Below are 23,308 nucleotides of genomic sequence, written 5' to 3' on the forward strand. Positions count from 1 at the left end.
CCTCAGGGACACCAAGTTAATCCCTGCTATTACAATTTTTAAAACATTTTACTACAGGTAGAATCTAACTAACTAATTAATATCCATTATGCCCATACAGATACAGATAGCTAGGATCAAGAACAAAAAGGAACAGTGAATGAGATGTCACCACCCCACACAATTTGTGGACAACAGAGAGTGACCCTCAATTTTCTCTAGTGATTATCGTTTGTATCTGTCAAATAGCCTTGCAGAGGCACCAGGGGAATAACTTGCAATGGTTCCAGTGTTTAGTATCATGCATGAAATTAGCAAAGTCAACGTGTCTTCTGAAGTAAACAACAAAATTGTGCATTTTTAGTAAAACCAATGGTTCATCTATATGATTTAAAAGGTGAAAACAAGCTTTGGCCTTCCACTTTGTGCTTTATATATTCTATGTTTTCGTTGTGTGGCATGGCCTTACTTCCTGAAGTTGTATAATGTTCAAAAATATTTTTGTTTCTTTTGACTTTGTCTTGTAAATTATGGACCATTTATAGAATTAGAAAGGCTTACCGTTGTTACTTTGGGCACTGTTAAAATATCTTACAGCTACTTTCTCATGAAGTATTTATCTACAAATTACCATTCATTCTTGAGAAATACTCTTCTCACTATATGCTATAACTGCTTCACGTAGTTTGAAATTCTTATGTTATGAATTACCATTCATTGTTGGGAATTTGCTCTATACATATCTTGCTTTGAAGTATTCATGTCAGTGCTAACAAAGGATAAGATTAAACAGAGGAAATTTGCATTTTGATAAGTGTAAATCAAATCATCAATATGAGAGCAAATAGATTGGGACACTCAACCAAAAGCCAAACAAAAAGTATTGCTAGTGGAACTTACAAATTGATGAAGAAATATAAGGCAGCTGCTAACTTTCCTCTCATTGGGGGTTTCCATATAATTTTGGTTCTAAGGAGGAACCGTAAGACAGTTGTTTATATGCAAGTCAAAGACAATACTACTACTAATTGGTACTCATTTAAGTGGAAACTAGTCTATTAGTTTTATCGATTTTAGCGATATACTCAATAGTGTGTGCATGGGCCCCAGTTACATGTGGAGGGAATGCCGAGAAAGAAACAAGTGTTCGATGCACCAATGGCCTTAAAAAAAAAAAAACAGAAGACCGAGCTTATGACCAATAACCTATAAAGCTGCTACGCTACATACAAGCCACCTAACGACTACGTCGACGAAACCCAACATCAAATGCTGAAACTTTGATTATACTGGTTCATAAAAAATCTTTAATTTAATAATATTTTGACAAGGTTTTTTATAGGTCAATTGAGCTACATATCAGCTCAATTTTTAGATGGATTGAATTGGGAGGATTAAAATAAATTGAGTTAATAAATAGATAGTCATTATCCTTTCCAAACTTGGGAGAATTGGACGAGTCATATTATCATGGGTTAATTTTGGGGAGAAATAGTTTTTTTGACCTTTTATAAACTTTTTTTTTTTATAGTTTTATGATTTTTTTATAAGAGATCTAAAAATAATACATAAGAGATCTAACAGTCTATTTTCTTTTATTCAAATTGTAAGAGGACAACAGATCTCATATTCTCATTTCCTCCTAATAATTTTGCCACCTCTAAAGATTTCTTAGGCCTCATTTGTTTGCACTTAATGGAGATCTGAATCTGAATGGTTCAGATTTTAAGCCATTAAGTGCATTTGTTTACATTAAAATCTAACCACTTATTTGGTCTGAATATGTTTTAATCATTAAGATCTTGAATAAAGTCTGAGGTATTTTGTTTAGATAATATTTACCACCGGCTCTACTCCACCACGCACCCAACCCTTCACTACCCCCACCCCCTATACCAACTCCCACCACCCCCTATACCAACTCCCACCACCCACCCCCAACCCTACCCCCCACTCACGACCAACACCAACCCAATCCCCCAACCCCACATGCCCAACAACCCACCCAACCCCCACCACCCACCTACCTTACCCCAAACCCGCCACACCACCACCACTCACCCCCCCACAACCCTCCCACCACCACCCACCCCCACCCACCACCACTAAAAAGCATCTCCACCGTTACTAGCGAACATAAATGTTTCTTTTTTTTTTGTCAAATAATATTTTTATTTTATTAAACTTTTATTTCTTTTCTAATATTTTATTACTTTTTTATTTAAATTGTATATTTATTATGTTTTAAAAAATATGTTATGCACATTCAGATGTTGAAAAACAAACAGTTTTAATCATTCAGTATTCAGATCTAGAGACAACATCTTAATCATTTAGATATGCATTCAGATTCAGACGTCTTAATCTTAATGAAAACAAATGAGGCCTTAATGTTGTTCAAGATAGGACAACTTTAGCTTTATTTACCGTTTTCACTTTTGACCTCAATTTGACCGAACAAAATATCATTCAGAGTCTGTCCTTGATAGCTCATCCTTAATTTGTCTTGACAAATTATAGTTTAATATAGGTTTTTTTCATCTTAACTAGCATGGAGCCTATTGGTTGCTAGATATAACACTAGTTCCAATCGTACGTGCGTTGAGGACAAGAAATGGAGCAATTTAAAATTGCTATTCATAAGTTGAACCGGGTGCAAATGTTGAGATTTTAATGCTCAACATCCAATTGTTGTGGCTATAAATTTTGAGTTGTGTGAAATGAAAAACAGTAGATTTCCCACCATCTGACCCAAGAATAGTTGATGATGCCAAGATTAAGTTTATGATACTAGAGTTGAATAGAAAAGTACAACAAATGATTTTGAAGGTTCTAGTATATATAAAAACGAGGATATCGAAATGGAGCAAAGTTTGGAATATGTGTGCATTAGAATGATTTTAGCATGATGTTTGGATGGTGATATAAGAATTGAGCCATCCGAGCACATGAAGGAGTCTAGGAATGAAAACTAAGTGCTTACATTTAAAAGCTTGTTATCCAAAAAAGACAGAGATAAATCCCTCATTTAAAGGCCAAAAGGTGCAAAATGCGATACAAGGTAGTTGACATATATTACTATCCCGAGAGCATAGCCGTAAAGTTCGATCAAGCTTTCGGGAGTCAATTCACTAGTTCAAAGTGGAGGTAAAAGTGATGAAGTTGTGGTACGTGCCATGACATTAACTGTGACGCTTTATAGGAGGCAATAGCTATATTTCCCAGCCATTTCCCCTATATTTTAATTCAATTTTGCAGTTTCTATGTTTAGGCTATGTTTTTTTCAAAATTATTTTTGCTAGTCCACCAAGTTTCACATCATTTGGACTTGTTTGGGCTAGCTTGAGGGAAGAGTTGCAGCACAAAATTGATCAAAGGAACCAAAATGGAGCGTGGACACGATTCAAATTCATGAGGACAGACTGAAAGGCTCAAAAAATCGCATGTGACAATGTGAAAATATGTGTAGTTTTTAAACTGAAATTAAACATTAGTTTAGAAACTAGCTACCCGTTTGATTATGAGAATTTTCCACCTTTTTCCGGAATATTTTTTCGCTTTATTTTAAAAATCAGTGTTTGGACATGAAAATTCCAAATACAACTTGAAGTTGTATTTGGAATTTGAAAAACACCTAAAACCTTGTTTTCACTTTTTCACTTTCACTACATTCAAACAACCAAATATTCTTTACAAAAACTATAACCAAACATAACTCCATCTTCAACTCCACCTTCAACTACAATTTCAAAATTCCAAATAAAGTGAAAAATATTTGGGTTTCATGGCCAAACGCCTACTAGCGCTTAGCTTTGGGTTTGAATTGTTGGTTATTTTGGAGATATTTGTTTGCTTGCTGGTGTAAATTGGTTAAATGAGATTGAGTGTTGTTGTGTAAATATTGGGGGGAAATGCCCTCCTCACACACGAATCACTAGTATTCAAGCTCGGATAGAAAAGGATCAACTTTGCCCCATAACTATTCAAATTGGACCAATTTTGTCCTCCTTTAATATGTGCTCAACTAATAGCATTCCCAGAATTTGAAAGCAACCAAAAAAAAAATAAAAAAAATTAGCTCTGTGATTGAATGATAAATATTGAACTTGTATTAAATCCTTGTTCTTGATTGCAAATCTTTAGAAATTGATTCGAATGGGGATATCAACTAATTGTCCACAAAATAAGCGAATGTGTCTGTCTATTTTATCATGTTATAGCAAACTAACGAATGTCTATCTCTTCTATAATGATTGTGAAAATTTGACAGCAATCTTTTATTGGTAACAATTTTAAAAAATATATGGAATTATCTACTCATTTAAAAAAAAGAAAATATCAGGTTTTCTACTTAATTTCCTTTTAATCTCTGTTTTTAAGTGTGTAATAATTTTTCTTTTTTCAGATTTTTACAATTTGATAATATTTCTTTTGGATTAACCCTTACTTTGTAGAGCCCGTTTGGCTTAGCTGATTTAAAATAACTGATAAGCATTATGTGATGATAAGCATTTTTAAGTGTTGAAGCTGATTTAATCGATAAACAGTTACGTGTTTGGATAAAAGTACTGAAACTTATAATAAGCAGTTGAAGTGCTTGGCAGAAAAAGTGCTAATAAGCAAGATTTCTGTTAAAATGACTTAATTGTCCTTAAAATTGTTTACACTAATAAAAAAAAGCAATTTCACATGATTTTCAATTTCAGGTTGATTTAAATATAAAATCATTTATGTCTCATTATCTTTAATATAAAATCTAGATTATCTTTTTTATAGATATAATTTTTATGATAATTTAAAAGATAATAAAATCTATGATATAACAAATAATAATATGAATCGTGCAAAAATACTTAAAATGTACAAAAATATTTGTACAGAAGAAACAAATGCTTAATGAAATTTTGTTTGTTGCTAATTTATTAAAACATTCAACTATAATAAACACTCTCAGATCATAAACTTGGTTCCTTCTTAATGGCGGTCGCACCCAAGGAACGTATGAAAGAATGAAGTTAGGAAGAGGGTTAGGGGTTTTATTTCTGCAAGGGTATTTGAGAGATTGCAAAATAATATTAGGATAGAATAGTAAAATCTTTAGTCAAACTAAAGTGCTTGTAAACTGAAAAACAATAAGTTAGGAATGGTCAACTTATAACTTACGACTAATTTTGGCTTATTGCACTTGACTGATAAGCACTTCTATTTTTTTACCAAGGGCGTAGATAAATCGAAAAGTCTGGTTTGACCGCTCGGGTACCAAGTACAAAGTAGTCCCAAATTCCAGCCAATAAGCCGAAATTGAGGAAGTAGTCCCAAATTGCAGCTAAAACTTTAAACCACTCGGGTACGAAGTACAACACTACCGTCAGCCCATCAGATATTTATCTTATGGCTTAGTGTTGCTGTCTCTATTTATTCCACGTTTTAAGCCAACTTGTCATACAATCATCGTTTTCCCTCTTTTGAGTTGTCCACTGGACTTGACCAAATAAGTAAAAACACAGAGCACCATTTGTAATTAAAATGAAAAAAAAAAAACAAACAGAGAAATCCCGAAAAGATGTTTGAAGGGACCCTTTGGAGATATGAAGCGGGGGAGAGCATACGTAGTAATACAACAAAAATGTAAACTGTAGAGAAAACCCTGGACCAATGTTGATTATACAAAATAGGAAATCTTTAGATATGTACAACGAACAGTATCTGATAATTTTAGATTAGGGGAAAAAATGGGGAGAAAGAAGGTGGAAATAAAGAGAATCCAAGAGAAAAGCTGTAGGCAAGTTGCTTTTTGTAAAAGAAGGAAAGGTCTATTGAAGAAAGCTAAAGAACTCTCTATACTGTGCGATGTTGATGTTGTTGTTGTTATCTTCTCCAATAATGGCAAACTCTACGAATTCTCCAACACTAACAGGTTTTTTCATTTCATTCTAATTAATGCACTTATCCTTTATCTGAAGATCATTGATTATTAAATAATTTCCTCTTCATATACTATTATTCTGATATACGTGTTGAGTCGTTAGGAAGACTAGTTTGTAGGCTGACACGTTAATTAACTCAAATGTTTTTAGCGGTGCAGGTTTTGGTATTTATCTCTTCACTTGATCTTACAGGTGCCTGCCTAAGAGAGTTCACCTTTTTTGCATGTGATATGCAAGGATGTCTACATAATACGATTGGGAATACACACATCCAAATACATATATTTTACCTTATTTTTCAATAATGGTGATACCAAACAAGATTGGAATTGAAATATTAATCTAAGAAAGCAAGTAAAGAATAGAAAACTAGCTAGCTAGACACAATGTATGATAAAATAGTAGCAATAACTAGAATTAAACATCCTAATTACCCCTAATACAATCAAGCAAAGACCTAAAACTACTAGAACATCACTAGGAAGATAACCTTTTGCAAATCCTAAGCCAAATTTAAAGACAACTCTAAGATCACTTCCAAGTCTCACGAATTAATCTATGAATTCATAACAAGCTAATCAAAATAATCCAGGGTTTAGCACCCAAGAGTGTGGCCTTGTGGTCAATGAAGTGGGTTGAGCATCATGAGCTCAGGTACAAATTTCAGTAGAGAAAAAACACTACGTGATTTCTTCTCATATGTTCTAGCATTGGTGGACAGAGCTACTTGGTACCTGTTGCTAGTGGGAGGTGGCAGGTATCCGTAGAATTAGTTGAGGTGCGCGCAAGATGGTCCAGACACCACGGTTATAGAAACAAATAAGCTAGGTTTTAGTGTATTTATATTAAAGCTAATTATTACATGAAGAGCCTAAAATAACCCTAAGATAGGCCCCAAAGTGTTAGTAACCACTTTTGGAAAGTTTAACTACTGTCAATCTTAACTGCTATGCTATATGCTATCGTGGTAAAATGTATCGCGATGGCAATATGGTGCTGGAAGGTCCTTCTCTGCGTTCACGATATGCTCTTTGTGCTGGAAAGTCAACATAGGAAGTCCTTCGCATTCGTGTTTGTAACGCTGCGATCACGATGCAATACAAGAAGATCCATCTCAAGAAGATCATCAACTTGCTTTTGCAACTTTTTGCGGCTTCCGGGTTGCTCAATATGCCGCTTGATTTGGAAGTTGAGAACCCGAAACAAAGTTAATTTGATGCTCGATAAAGATGGTAGCCCCTTGAGAACTCATCAGAAAAGATATCTTCATAGTCTTGAAAAGAGTAGAAACAACACTAGGCAAAGAAGGAGTCACTCATTAATAGTAAAAAAACAGTCTTTATACATAAGAAGTATAATAGAATGGTTGTCCTCAACCTCTTCTAACCACTTGGATGACTAATTAATAAACTCACTTTTTCTTTTCCTCTAAGTTCACCATCATGTTGCAAAGGTGGAAACTTTCCCTCATTTTCCCTCATATCCTCACTTCTTACCTCTTTTCACGTGCCACTTTTCTCTCTCTTTCTCACTCTTTGCCTTTTCACTCAATTCCCTTAATTTCTTGTAATCCTCACTAATTTCTAATGGAGTCAAAGGTAAAAGAGTGAATATACGTCCATCTTTAACAAGAGGATACTTGTTAGTCCTTCCATCATGCCTTGCTTCTTGATGATATTGTCAATTGTCAATGCTAGTCTAGAGGCAAATAAAAACCTGCATTGGCTCTACATTCACACCAAACTTCATTATAATACTTATCAATCTTGAAATTGGTCTTTACTATCTAGTAGATTTTGAGTTCCTCAAAGTCGTTTAACCATTGAAGTCTATGTGGTGTAGGATGTTTCCTTGTAGGCAAGTTCAATTGGTCTACCAGAGTTGCCTTGCACATTTACACAACTTTCACTATCAATGATCATTGAGCAAACATCACCCATAATCCTGCATCTACCATGAAAAAAGATTCTTTCTTCGACGTTGATTTTGTACTTCCTTAGCTAAGGCTCTCATAAGTCTCCTTACTACCAAATAGAGCTTCAAGCCATCTTTCCGCTTTCTATGTTCACTTTGACTTTCTTCTCCAACATCTTCACCATGATCACTATCTCTGTTTGATAATTCTCTGGTTTGGTATTGTGGTTGTTTATTAGGAGGTTATGGGTATGGTAACGGTTGTGGATGGTATGGTGATGGTGGATCAAGATTTGGGTAGCCTTGGAAGGGTTTATCTCTTTGAACATGGGTGATTTAACCTTGTTGCAACACTTAATGTAGTTGGAAGGGTGGTGGTGGTGTGGAAGTAGTCGGGGTCATGCATGTGCGAACTCTTAAGTTTAGTTGAAGAGGAGTGGTACCAACCCAAAGAGTAACTTTTGTCTCGTCCAAATGGTTCATCCTTTGGTTCATGTTGTTAGACTTGCTATTCAATTTTATAAGAGCTCCCATAACATCACTTAGGGACGGTACACCACTAGAAGTTGAGGTTTGTTCTCCAACGTCAGTTATACTTGCAAAATAACAACATACTAGTTAATCCCTCTAGTGGGGTCTTCGGAAGGTGGTGTGTGTACAGACCTTACCCTTACCTTGTGAGAGGTTGTTTCCGATAGACCCTCGAGTCAAGTAATTATATCAAAGCATGTTGAAGGAAATACAACAGTAAAGAAGCCATTTTGAAGCTAATGGAGAAAAGCATAGTATCAACAATAAGTAATACGATAACTGAAGTCAAGAAAATAACATGTAATAATGGAATCGAAGAAAAAAATAATAGGAGAGTAATAATAATAAAACTGATAAGGAAAACTAGGCAGCGCTCGACACCTACTAACCTTGTGCCCAATCCTCAACCTCCATAACCTCCTATTTAAGGTCATGTCCTAGGTAAGTTGCAGGTGTGCTATGTCCTGTCTAATCACCTTTCCCCAATACTTTTTCGGCCTACCTCTACCTCTCCTCAAACCCACCATAGCCAACCTTTCACACCTCCTCACTTGGGTGTCTGTGCATCTCCTCTTCACATGTCCGAACCATTCTTGCCCACCACAGAGGCCACTTCCATCTTGTCCCGAATATCCTCGTTCCTATTTCTATCTCTCCTTGTATGCTCACATCCATCTCAGCATCCTCATTTCCGTTACTTTCATCTTCTGGATGTGCAAATTCTTGACCAGCCAACACTCCGTTGTATACAACATAGCTGATCTAACAATCACTTTATATAACTTACCTTTAAGTCTTGGTTGAACATTCTTATCACACAAGACATCAGATGTGAACCTCCATTTCATCCATCCTCTGATGTACATTCGGGAGGTCACCACGCATCTCCTAAAAATAAAAATTAATCAGGTTAAATTGTTAAGCAATAGTGTGCAACAGGTATTAGTATCCACGATTTGTTGTAGAGTCTTAACACCACTTGAGTTGTCGTCAACAACTGATCTAGCGTCTATCAATTAATAGCAAAAGTGTTAAAATACAATAATCTCATAATCGTGTAACATTTTATTGACTCTTTCTCACTCTGATTGTCTCATACTCTAGCATTTTTCGCTTTGTGGAAGTACCTCAAAGTTTGATCTCATCTAACTGGAATCTTCAACAAGTTGTCACACCCAAATTATGGAGGCGTACATGATTAGCATTCAATGCCTTTTAACTTTCATTGAGCGAACCAACTGAACATAGGGTGCTTATCGGGCGGTTCAATTGAATGTTTATGCTAAATGATTTGACTTATTGGCTTTAAAGTGTGCTAAATTGCTGACCAAACCGATAAGATATTGGTGATTCGATATCAGTTTAGCAGTTATAGCTCGATTTATCAGTTAAATTAAATAATACCTCGACAAATTAATTTGTATTTCAGTGTTCGAATTCGGTATTCTTTTTCAAAATATATAGTAGCTCCCTTCGAAGGGAAATGAAATGTAAATTGAAATTAAAAAAGGAAATAAAATAAGAGAAAGAAGACGGGAGAAATAAGAAAAGAAATGTTAAAAAAATAAAAAGAGATCACATGAGACTAGCACAGAAGAGATGTATTATATCCACCATCAAGTTCCTTCTCAAAAGAGTGATAATAACACCAGGCTACTATAATAAATGGAATATGCTATAAGGAAATCTGGAGGCTGGAGCGTTGGAAATTTGGGCGATAGCCAAGAATGAATTGAGTGGAGTGCTTTAAGGTTCCTAAAGACTAAAGATGACTTTATGTACATTGGGTAGAAATGCAGTCTAATAGTTCTTACGGGTTAACGGCTAAACCAATAAGTAAATTGAGCACCCTGCATCGATAAATCGTTGACTATAAAACTCCAAACTCCGATAACCAACGATAACATCATACCTAGTGTAATCCCATAAGTGGGGTTTGGAGAGCGAAAAGTGTACGCTGACCTTACCCCTATCTTGGGACGTAAAGATGTTTCCGATAGACCCTCGACTCAAGGAAAAACATTCAAAACACGTCGGGAAAAAGAAATAGCAGAAGTGAAGAAACCATGGCAAAATACTATAAAAACATTCTGAAAAAAGGAACAATAACTATAACAAAATAATACGATAATCAAGAAACAACAGATATCAACAAAAATCGAAGGACAAGAAACTACAAGAGTAATACTACGACTATTAATATGGAAGGACAAGCGAGACAATGCTTTACAAAACTCCACTTCATACAACATAGTTGGTCTAGCCGCCACTCTGTAGAACTTGCCTTTAAGTTTTGGTGCACCTTCTTACCACACAAGACTCCGGATACAAATCTCCATTTCATCCACCCAACACCAATACGATGTGTGACATCAATTTCAATCTGCCAATTTCCTTGGATAATAGACTCAAGATACTTGAAACTTCCTCTCTTTGCGATATCCTGTGTATCAAGCCTCACTTCCACGCCTGCCACATCACTAAAATTGCACTCTAGATATTCTGTCTTGGTCCTACTCAACCTGAACCTTTTAGATTTCAGATCTGTCTCCAAACCTCCAGCTTAGTGTTAACTACGCCGCGAGTCTCGTCAATCAAAACTATATCATCCACAAATAACATACACCATGGCACCTCACCTTAGATTTTCCTCGTCAATTCATGCATCACCAAGAAAAATAAAAACGGGACAAGAGTTGATCCCCGGTGCAACCTCATCTCAATTGGGAAATGCTCTGAGTCTCCTACCACTGTTTTTACCTAGGTCTTGGCTTAATCGTATATATCCTAGATCGCCCTAGTGTACACCACAGGTACACCTCTAGCCTCCAAACATCTCTATAAAACCTCCATTAGGACTTTGTCATATGCCTATAGACTAATAAACTTATTTGTGGTTGGGTTATCAGTTACGAATCAATTTGAACAACCATAAATGAACATATCTACCCGTTATCACATACATGTATACATTATATCACATGAAATAAATAATTTTGATAACTTAAATATATGGCTCAATAGCCTCATCATAAGTAGAATCACAGGGTAATAGGCCTTACAATATCTGAAATCATTACATAAATGTGAAAATGTCATAAAGGACTCGTGTATGCATCTACACCTTCTACAATGTATCATAGAACATTTATAATGTACAAAAGATAAACATGTGTAGGCATGCCCAACTATGAAATGAATAGAACATGAAAGTCTGGCCACCACCAGAGTGTATTAGGGCTCACCAAAAGCTGGGTAGGAGAGATGAATGTCGAATGCACATCGTCGTCTTAGCACACTTGTATCTTTAAAGGAAACATACCTATGACATCCAAAGGGCGTGAGTATAACTATTGTACTCTGTAAGTGTCATTGACTCCCCACTTAACGATGAAACGAGACCTTAGGAGAATCATGTACGAATAAATGTATAAACAACATCATCATTTCATAACATTTTGAAATTATAAATCATTTCTGAAAACACAACATTAATGTGTAATTGTACCTTAGGCCTATAGCATAACATAAAATACCATAACCATACCTTTTTGGGAGCACCTACAGTCACTGACATAAATTTTTTGTGTTGTGTGTACATCACGAGAGTCATGACAGTCGTCCAACACCCGATCAACTGACTCACTATAATGTCGTATAGTTTCGATACTATGTGCTAGCACGACTATTACCTCATACTTGAGATGGTATAGATTAAGAATGGTACAAGCTATTACTCCATTCTAGAACATGTGGTTTCTAGGTGAAATGCTAGCTCCTTGGAAAGCGAAAATCCTCAATTAATGTTACTCCCAAAACATTTAACATTGAAGATATAACCCCTTTTGGTCCTTTTACACTTTGAAACTTTGGCACTTATGGCCATATAGCTTTCATTTGATAGCTTGGTTCTTATGGCTCTCAAACATCATTTTTAGGTCAATCTTGGCACTTATGGCCACGCTATAGCATTTAAACACGACATTATAATGGAGGTTTCAGGTTCGAAACCCCCTGCCTACAACAGCAGGGGATTTGCCTTCTTGGTCGAGCTCGCCGCACAAGACTTTCCTAGTGTGGGTTATCTCTTCCGTGTTGTTTGTGGGCTATTACACAGGAGCGAGGTTTACCCTGTGCGTACCCAATAGGTAGCGGCTGAGGGTTCCCTTGTCATAAAAAAACATGACATCATAACATGATGTTTGTAATCATATCACAAGTGAAAATCATGGTTTCTAACATATACATACTCATCATTCTTGAATTCACTATCATAAATCATCTGTAAAACATAATATGAGCTGCTATGTTCATATCTTAAGCCAATGGGCGAGAATTTATTGTCTCGTGCCTTGTTCCTAGTGTTAGATAGTTCATGCATATGTTTTTACTTAGTGTCCATCGGAAAATGTGTTGTCTGTACTGTGTAAAGTATAGGTATAAATAGGGCACTGTGTAACACAATAGCTTTTACTTATCTCTATAATATCTTCCTGTACCTTTATTTCTAACATGATATCAGCACTTCAGTGAGAAAATACTTGATGTGCAACCTAGCAACGGCAACGACATCTCGAAATATAATACGTCACTGTGCAACTTTTTCGGTGGCTTTTATCGTGGAGTTCTAATGTCGCAGTGTTGTGCGGAAACCAACACCACCATAAGGTTCATCATAGCGCAACGACCAAACTCCTCCACAGAAGCATTGTCACACGCCTATACGGGTTGTCTAAACCTAGGGTTCCAGTGGGTGCACCAGATTCACGTGCCAGCACTTGTGAAGCTTCGGTAGCCTTCAACATAGATAGATATTTTGCGGTGCTTGCCTCACCTTTCCGGCCTGACTTTTCCAAGCCACGTTCGATCACTTTCGATCTAGCCAGCTTCTTTCCAACAAGTTTCTCCAATTTCGGCTACTTATTCTAGAACTTTCTAGTGTTGTGGGGGTCGTTTGAAACTTCTACTTGCTTCCAATCTCCGTTAAGACTGTTAGAATAGGAATAACAATGGTTGCAGCAACTTGTGAGCTAGTTTGGATCAAATAGTTGCTCAGAGAACTGAAATTTGGAGAAATCAGTCAAGTGGAACTTGTGTGGTAACAAAGCGACACATTGAGATTCACTGTCACCTTGTCAAAGAAAACTCCGGAGATATTGTTACAAAATTTGTGAAGTCGAGTAATCAGCTTCCAGGTGTTTTCAGCAAGTCCCTCACTAATCCTCGAATTAGTTACATTTTTAACAAGCTCAGTACATATGACATGTGTGCACCAACTTGAGGGCGAGTGCTAGAATAGGAATAGGGATATGGTTTTTATATAGTATCCTACGTGGAAAAAGATTGTAATGTAGTGTCTACAAATAGGATTCAATGTAGTAATGTAAATACACAATTCAATAATATTTTCTACTAAATTTTCCACAGACTTCTTGGGTCATTTTGTCAATCATTTTCAAGGTACATCAATCGTTACTGCCCTTTTTCTGACAAGTTCTCCAACAGAACTGATATTTGTCTTACCTAGTCAGGCTTCTTGAGGCTATCTATTGATTTGGTTAATTACAATTCTCTTCACTAAAATTTCTTTCGATTTTGAGGCTTTGGCTCCAAAAACATTGGTTTTGGAAATTCAAGTCTTTTGACTATTATAAACCATTAATTGAAAGATCAAACTATTTAGCTTGGACTTTCTCGGTAAAATGTGGTGCAATGGTCAAGGTATTGAAGATTCTTTAAGGGCTATTGAGGGAGATGAAAGGTTCGAGCAAATTAAGAAAAGCTTGATGCTCAATTATGTAGTCTCCTACGGAGATCTATTAATTCCAAGTTGATGTCGTTGTTTTGCTCATTTCAAGACATGTTATTCAGTTTGGGAAAAGGCTTGCACTTTATACACTAATGACATATCTCATTTTTATGATATGATTACTCGGATGATTAACAAAAGGAAATACAAATTGGATATGTCTACTTACTTTGGACTAGTACAAAAAGCCATGGAGGAATTTGAGAAGCTGATGCTAGTCATTGTTGAAAAACAACAGGATCAACAAAGATGTTTCTTACACTCGCTGGACATCTGAATGACCTTGATTTGGTGTATAATCATATTTTGGCTAGTCCAATTCTTTTTACCGTAGATGAGCTATTCACTCGTTTACTTTGTTTTATTGCGCCACCCAATCATATAGTGGTCTCGTCGCTGACTATTGACTCAACTTTTCTCGCATATCAAATAATGAAAAATCAAACATCTCAAACTATGAAAAATGAGAGAGGATGTCTTATTGAAATTTTTTGATCCAAGTGTAGTTATTGTAATAGATTTGAACACTTCTGAAGTTTGCTTTACTTTATATGATCGGCCGCCAGGAAATGCTCATGTTTTTTAGATTGACACTGCAGGTAACCAGAGGTTTTCTCTATCTCACAAAATACAATGAGTTCCTTTAATATTGGGCAAGTAAGCAAACATCTCAACAAGTAGCCTCTATTGCTCAGACTGATAATTTTGTTGTATATGTTTCACAATCTAATACCCTTGGACCATAGATCATTAACTCAGGCGCTTTTGACCATATATTCCTAATAAATCTCTTTTGTCAATTATTTTATTCGCAATCTCTTTCCATTGTCACTTCAGCCAACAGATGACAAATAAAAGCAACAGGTATTGGACAAGCTAATCCCAGTCTTCCTATCACACTAAATTCTACTCCCTCTTTCCTAATTTATGTGATATAGTTTGGCTAGGCACGGAGTTTAAGAAACAATGAAAGACTTTTGAAACTTGTGGTCTAAAACAAGCCATAGATATTTATGTGGCTGTAAATCATTTCATTAAGGATAAAAAGGAAAATTTTAAGTTAAATTATTTCTTAATATAAAAATGCATCATTCTTTTTTGGATAGACTAAAAAGGAAAGTGTATCACATAAATTGAAACAGAGGGAGTATTATTTATGTACCTGGTTGTCTTTCTGATCTCATATTTGACTGTTGTTTGTCTCGTATCCTAGATTATTGCATAACATTCTTCAATGGTTCTGTCGCTATACAAATCACAGTACGTGACAGACAATTGGCACAAGCCGTGAAGTACAAGGCCTTTACCACCTTATCTCTCCAACTCCACAGTCTGTCCAGTTATAGATTCTCCGGACTTAATTATACGTTTGGGAACATCCGATTTATCCAAGTTTCAGTTAATAGTACCTACTTTGTTTATGTTTCCTACATTAGGTTGTGAGCCGTGTCAACTTGCAGAACACACCAATTCCACTTGCACGTAGAATTGAGAGTCGTGCAGAGTCTTTTTTTCTTCATTCTGATAGTTGAGGTCCTAGTAGAGTCGGTATGACCGTAGAATTTTGTGTTATTAGTTTCATTGATGATTATTCAAAATGTACTTGCCTGATAACGTCTATCTTTCCTCCAATCTCCGATCTCCCCCCTTTCTCTCCTCGCTGATGTCGCTCTTTATTGATCCTTTTGGACCCCCCACTTCTCACCCCTCGATCCCCCAGATCCAAGAAACAGTGTTGAGCTACCTCAGAATCCTAACCCTCATCAATATACCCATGACGCCATGGATACAGAAACTCCCAAAAGTCCAAATGCCCAGAACTCCTATGCTAGAGCTCTTGGGGACAATAACCCACCAAAGAAAAGGGTCAGACTACCATCGAGACCTCATGAAGTGATTGAAGGCAAAGCAGTGGTTGTATTCACTGAAGAGGAACACAACCTGCTCGCTGATACATGCAGGTGGACTTTCATCGGGAAATTCAGTCAAAATAGACCCCACTATCGACAAAATTAGGGCAGACGTTGCTAAAATTCAGGCCTTATAGGGAAATGTGATGATTATTCAAGATGTACTTGAATTTTCTTAATGAAAGATCGTTCTAACTTCTAAGTTGTTTCCTATATGTCAGACCTTTTGTGTTGAAGTACAAATCAATTTGGTGTTTCTATTCGTAGTTGCTAATGCCTCAGAATACTTATCCTCTTAGTTTCAGCAATTTATGACTTCTCAAGGAATTATTCACAAGACCTCTTGTTTTGTTCAGATACCTCTCAACAGGATAAGGTAGCGAAGAGGAAGAGTAAGCACCTCACCGAGGCTGCTTGCACTCTTCTCATTTAGTCTCCCATGTTTCGCTGCATTTTTTGGGCATTTAGTTCTCACGTCCTGATATTCGATTGCGGTAGTCATTTTATGGTCTGAAAATGTCTTCTCGAGATCAGTTTAGTAAGTTCAACAATATTATTCAGGAGTTTGGCATGACTTGTAGTGAAACTGATCGCTCTATGTTCTATTGGCATTCTACACTGATCTTTGCATTTATTTGGTTGTTTATGTTGATGACATCATTATCATCGACAATCGAGTGAAGTATCTTTTAAATATTGAGGTCTCTTAGTCTAGATCCGATATTGTTATTTTACAAGGGAAGTATGCCTTAGACATTCTTAAGAAGCTAGGAATAACAAATTGTTGACCCATTGACGCTCATATGGATCTGAATTCTAAAATTATGCTAAGACAAGGGAGCGTCTTAGCGATCCTGCAAGATATAGACGATTGGTTCGCAAGTTGAATTACCTCACAGTGATTAGACCCGAAATTTTCTTTGTTGTGAGTGTTGTAAGCCAATTGATGGACTCTCCCTGTGATAGTTATTGAGATACAGTTGTTTACATTCTTCAATATATAAAATTAGCCCCAGACAAAGGACTATTCTTCTAGGATCTAGGCTATGAGCAAAATATTGGATACACAGACATTGATTGGGTATGATCACCTTTTGATACATTTGCTACGATTGAATATTATGTTTTAGTTGGAGGTAATTTGGTGTCTTGGAAGAGCAAGAAAATGAACGTAGTTGCTCGATCTAGTGTGGAAGTAGAATATTGAGCAATGGCAATAGCAACTTGTGAGCTAGTTTAGATCTAACATTTGCTTAGAGAATTGACATTTGGAGAAGTCAGTAAGATGGAACTTATGTGTGATAATCAAGCAGCCCTTCGTGTTTCATCAAATCTGGTGTTCCAAGAGACTAAATACATTGAGATTGACTATCATTTCATCGTACAAAAGATACTCTTAGGAGATATTGTTACAAACTTTGTGAAGTCAAATTATCTGCTTTTAGATATTTTCATCAAGTCCCTCACTGTCCTCGTATTAGTTACATATGTAACAAGCTCAGTACATATGACATATATGCACCGGCTGGCGGAGTGTTACATAGCATTATACCTAGTGTCCCACATTGGAAATGTGTAGTATGTACTGTGTAAAGTAAGGTATAAATAGGGTACAATGTAACACACAAATTTTAGCTTTCTCAATAATATTATTCTCGTGTCTTTATTTCTCAAATTGCAACAAAAACAAATGCAAACCAAGTGCCTGCTCAAAGGGAGAAACTAGTCAATCAAAATTGAGATGGGTAGAGAAGCAAAGAAAGGATTTCGAACCTGCAAGCAACAAGCAACTACAGCTTTTCAGTTGTTGTGCTGACATGTAGTTTAGTGGTATAACAGGGTTTCCCCTTTTTCAAACTTGTCTATAATATAGGGCATGCTTTTAGGAACCCTAATTTTGGAGTTCGACCATCAAGATAGGCATAGTAATTCGATCTTTTTGATCACCCATTTTTTGAAAACCATTTTTTGGGGACTTCTGCCGTAGACACAGAAGATTGGATTACCTGAATCACGAGTCTTATATACTGTGTTATGAGTGGTCCGGGTGGGTTTGAAATGCATTCCGCATAAATAGCATTTTATGGAAAAGATAAAGAACCCGACGCCTCATTTTGTGCATGTGTGGTCCAAACGGTAATTTGACCAAATGGCTAGGTCCGTATAGTTATTTGTGACTCGTAGAAACTGCTTTTGTCAAATTCCAAGGGGCTTCCCTTTTATTATCCATGGAGAGGGTATTTTCGATGTTTTAGTGCCTAACGCCCAAACAGATTGAATATCATAAAATGTGTTCAGAATTTTCTGAAGCACTCTAGTGTAAACCAACATAAACTGATTTTCTCCCCATAATTTATTCCTTATACTTACCCACCAACAATGACATTATATGTTTCAGTCTGACAGGGATCCTTCAACAATACGAAAGCCAAGTCGAAGCAGATAAAGAGATCTCTGCAGAAATCCAAGTTACAGAGGTATTTGATTAGTTGACTGCTATCAAGTTATATTCTAGTGAATTAGAATCCTCTCTGGAGATCCAAACTAAGTGCACTGTCTGTGCATAAATCTAAGTTCTCTATTAATTTGGTTACTCTTTGCCTCACTCTGATAAGTATTAAGTAACTCTGAAATTGCATTCTTCAAAAAAAACAAATAAAAAAAAAAAAGCACCCCTGAACTGCTCAAAGATCAATATCTAACTGGAACTATTTCCAGATAAACTGTGAAATACATGTAACTTCCTGCATATTTAATAGGTCCGAAGATACTAAATATACACGTTAGCGTACGCGTGCCACCTCCCCGGCTTGGAGGTCCAAATTATTAATGATGCTTACTCTTCATCATAGTGCATCAAAGATCATGCTGCTGTTCAACTAAAATACCTATCATAAAAAGATCTTGCTGTTGCTCGACTAAAATGAGTTATACTAGACATGCATAGTATTTCATCAAATCCAGGAAGCATGCTCTGACTAGTTGTTCATTCATGTAGCTAATACAATTGATTAGTAACTTATCATCGATTCAAACATATTTTGCAATGTATCCTCAGTAATCATTTGGGTGCTATATTCAATGTTACCTTGAATAATCATACTTACATTTTTCGTAGCACTCTAAATACTCAAGGTTCGTGACAACGGGAGAACTGTTACAAACAACAGAAAGGTACTGATCTTATACTTCACTTCTATTTCTTAAAGCTTATACTAATGATGCTCTGTCTCAATTTGACAGGCAACTTGAGGAAACTAATGCTGATGGTCTCACTGTGACAGACCTTGTCCATTTGGAAAACGAACTTCGAACTGCTCTAATACAAACCAAATCTAGACAGGTCTTTCTACAATTCTTTTTACCTTTGCCCTATTGTAATTGCATCATTTGGAACTCTGGCGTTAAAATGCATTATCAGCTTCCCTTCTTACTGCCTCGGGCTTTTACTAATACTAGGAGCTGTCACAACATGTTTTTCAGACATGACAAGTTAACAATCTTCAGCTAGAGTACTTCAATGTTTTTTTCATTCACCTCTCTCGTAACTGTATGCGTTCAATGCTTTGTTTCATGATTTATTTTCTCATCCAAATGGTGAGAAACCATACTTGTTAGTGAATTCCTCCAGCTATATACATTTTATTTTTGTTTACTTTTGCTTTGTCTTTTTAGAAGCGTTTGCATTTATTTTGTAAATAATGTTTGACTTCTGTATTATAATCTGGTTCCCTTTCAGTTAGTGCCTCAGAACGAAGCAAATCTAAATAACTTTGTTTTGTGCAGACACATTTGATGCTTGAATCTGTTAAGGGTCTTCATGAGGAGGTAAGTTTTCATTTCCATTGGCACATCATTGCTTATTTTCTGGTAAGCCATCTGTATCTTCAGGAACTACTGAAAATTAGTTTTTCCCGCAGTTATGAGTTTGGTCTATCTGCCTGTGTCCTGTGAATCTCTTTACCACAGGACTTTGATTCCCTGAACTTTGTTTTAGGTTTAGCTTATCCAAAAATTCACACATTAGAAAAAGTAGCATCTTTTCATCTACTAGAACTATGCATTCTGGTTTTGAACTCTTCCTCTTTTCCGTGGTTGAACACGTCATCCTTGGTTTCAACTGAGGACTCGTGCTTGCGTGCTAGGTTGATGTCAAAAGAATGCATAAGCTTAATAAATTCAATCAAATATGGGCAGTGTCTTATTGTTGAAAGGAGTGTAAACAGGAGCAAACCATGTAGTTGTCCCATAGGTTGGTCTAAATGTATGGTAAAACTTAATTGACTACCAAACTTAATACTCTAGCCTTCTCATATAAAGACTACCTAATTTGTCATAGGATGGAGCAAAGTTATGATCTTGGATGCATTGTCTTCATTCCTTCAAGTCGACAGAGTTGATAGCTTCACCCCTGCTTTCTACAGCTCTATATAGCTTTGTAATCAACAAATGTCATCAGATATCTTTAATTGTTTTAGGATGAATTAAATATCATATTAAATTTTACGTTAGACTGCATATGATACCCCTTTTTGCAGGAAAAATTGCTGCGAGAGGAAAACAAACTTCTGGAGGACAACGTAAATCATACCTCACAAAATCTGCTATCACTAATTAGACCTCTTTCATGTTTTTCTAACTAACTAATTGATATGCATATGCCCATACAGATAGCTAGGATCCAGAAAAAGGGGGAATTGAATGACACATCTATGGATTCCACTGACCTTCCACCAACCCACATAATTTGCGGACAACAGAGAGCGACCCTGAATTTTCTCTAGTGATTTGCCAAATAGCCTTGCAGAGGCCCCAGGGGAATAACCTGCGAAGGTTATGGGGTTCCTATATTTAGTGTCATGTTGCACATGAAATTAGCTAAGGCAAGTTATCTTCAGAAATAACTAACAATATTGAGCAGTTTCAGTAAAACCAATTGTTCACCTGTATGTAATTGAAAAGGTCAAGATGAGCTTCGGCCCTGCGTTTATGTTTTATCTATTCAGTGTTTTTGTTGCATGCCCCGACCTTATTTTGTTTCCCATGCTGATTAAATTATTTATGTGCTAGACTGATACAAGAGGTTGAGTTATACGGGCTTATACCTTTTCTTGTTCTGAAGTTGTATAATGTTCAAATATAGGTGGCATCTTTCTTGCTGAGGTCTTAAATAAGTCCAAGAGGAACTCCATTATTTCGAAAACTTTTGACTTTTTCTTTTTAAGGACCATATATTCTCATTGTGGTTATTTTGGGCACTTGTTAAAATAACTTGCAGCAACTTAGAAGTTTTTTTTTTTTTTTTTTTTTTTTTTTTTAAATTCATTCTTGAGAAACACTGCTGTTTCACATAGTTTGAAATTCTTATGCCACGAATTACCATTCATTCTTGGGAATTTGCTCTATCATATCTTTCTTCACGGTATTCATGTCAGTGGTAACAAGGGATGAAGATTGTCCTATTAGAGCACTAGCATGGTTAAAATTTTATGAGAATGGTCATGATAAGTAGATAACTAATGGGTCGCGAATGATTTCCTTCAAGGTATTATTTGTTGCACTGGACGGGTATTTTTTGAAGACTCTTTCAATTTTCGCCTTAGATGAATTTTCCATTTACAGACAAATTTACTTTACTGGGCTGACTGGGAACATAACTGAATTGGTTGCCTTGTAAAAGGTCATTTGTACAAATGACCCTCTTTAGGAGGAGGGGATGGGATTACCTCCGGTAAGTTTTTGGTCCAGTAATGTGGTATACCATAGTTGATACTTGCCATGTGTATACTAAAATATGAGGGGCTTAGATTCATTTTGTTTTTAATACTTATACTGAGTTTCAACTGATTTTTACAATCTGAAAAAAAAAATAAGAGATCATAGGAAGAAGAATGGTTTTGAAACGGAAGATTTGGGCCTTTCTAAAGGAAAAATTTCTATTGAAGAGTAACATGCAAAATGAATTCAAATCCTTCATATTTTTGGTGACACTTGGCGCTAGTATTAAGTAGTGCTATTAAACTTTACTGGACCAAAAGTTACCTAAGAGAGGCTTTGGTTAAGCAGAACGCTACTAGTCACTCCCCCTATCAACCAACAATCACCCTTGTTTAGGGAGCCTCCCTTACCAGAACAAACACAAATATTTCCTTTGGCCTACCAACGCCAATTACGGTTCTGTTTGTCTCGGATCTGACCGTGCTCTTTTGGGATGGTCAGAGCCGACGTCAATGAGGAATGCGAGGTCCATCGGAGAGAGACTCTCTATCTCTACTAGGTAGAGGTAAGGTATGCGTACACTCTACCTTCCCCAGACTCTACCTGTAGGAGTACACTGGGTGTGTTGTTGTTGTTGCGCTTTTCTTACGCCAATGTCTCGTTACAACAGCTATGCTCTACCTCAGAAATATTATCCATTACAATGAATGCAAGACACAGTCAAACAGCTGAAACAATCTTTTACATCTTCTTCCAATGCCCAAAGGTCCAAGATCTCTGGAACACCATTAATATTCCTCTCCTTTCCTAAAACACTGTTAATGACTGGCTCAAGCTAAATTGCACCTCCACTGATACTATTCAAGTTCTGGTTCTGGATAACATTATCATTCCCCTGTTCACTATCATTCCTATCACCCTCTGGCACATTTGGATAAACAGAAACAACAATACCTTTAACGATACTGCTCTCCCCATCAATACTTGCAGAACTCTTGGCCTTGCCATCAAATACTATTATCTTACTAATCCTAATCACTAATCAGTCACCTCCCATTACGCCTTACAATGACTGTCAAAATGGCACCCACTGCCTAAAAACATCTACAAACTTAATGTAGATGGAGTATACAATCACGACAGACAAACTGGAAAGTGGGCTACAACCAGCTGCACCATAAAAACTGGAAATTTAAGAATCTCTAGCCACCGGTAGTGGAAACATATTCCCGGGTATTGATTGAACTCTTATATATAGAAACAGGCTGACAATAACTCTTATTTAAGTTCAGCATACACTCTACCCTTTTCAGACCTCACCCGTGGAATTTAAGTCACAACACCATAGTTCACATCTACTGTGAAGCAAACATGGTAGCGCACAATCGAGCAAGCTATGGGAGTACCTGGGGCTCGCATGGACTATCTAGAGAGACAGATCTATTTTTTTAAATGAACCGCCTGCTTTTATTTTCTTTCATTTACGCAAAGACTGAATCGCATCTTCCCGATCAATCCCG

At 36.5% G+C, this 23,308-nt stretch overlaps 1 protein-coding gene across 1 annotated transcript; it reads left to right on the forward strand.

Moving 5' to 3' along the window:
• Positions 1–5,676: 5,676 nt before the first annotated feature.
• Positions 5,677–22,214, forward strand: LOC132603981 (agamous-like MADS-box protein AGL27). Its single transcript, XM_060317282.1, has 7 exons — positions 5,677–5,896; positions 18,469–18,547; positions 19,189–19,244; positions 19,314–19,413; positions 19,857–19,898; positions 20,609–20,650; positions 20,741–22,214. Exons 1-7 carry the CDS (start codon positions 5,712–5,714, stop codon positions 20,852–20,854), a joined length of 618 nt encoding a protein of 205 aa, XP_060173265.1. The 5' UTR covers positions 5,677–5,711; the 3' UTR covers positions 20,855–22,214.
• Positions 22,215–23,308: the final 1,094 nt, after the last annotated feature.

The sequence above is a fragment of the Lycium barbarum genome, chromosome 7, assembly GCF_019175385.1.
Source record: "Lycium barbarum isolate Lr01 chromosome 7, ASM1917538v2, whole genome shotgun sequence".
Taxonomy (NCBI): Eukaryota; Viridiplantae; Streptophyta; class Magnoliopsida; order Solanales; family Solanaceae; genus Lycium; species Lycium barbarum.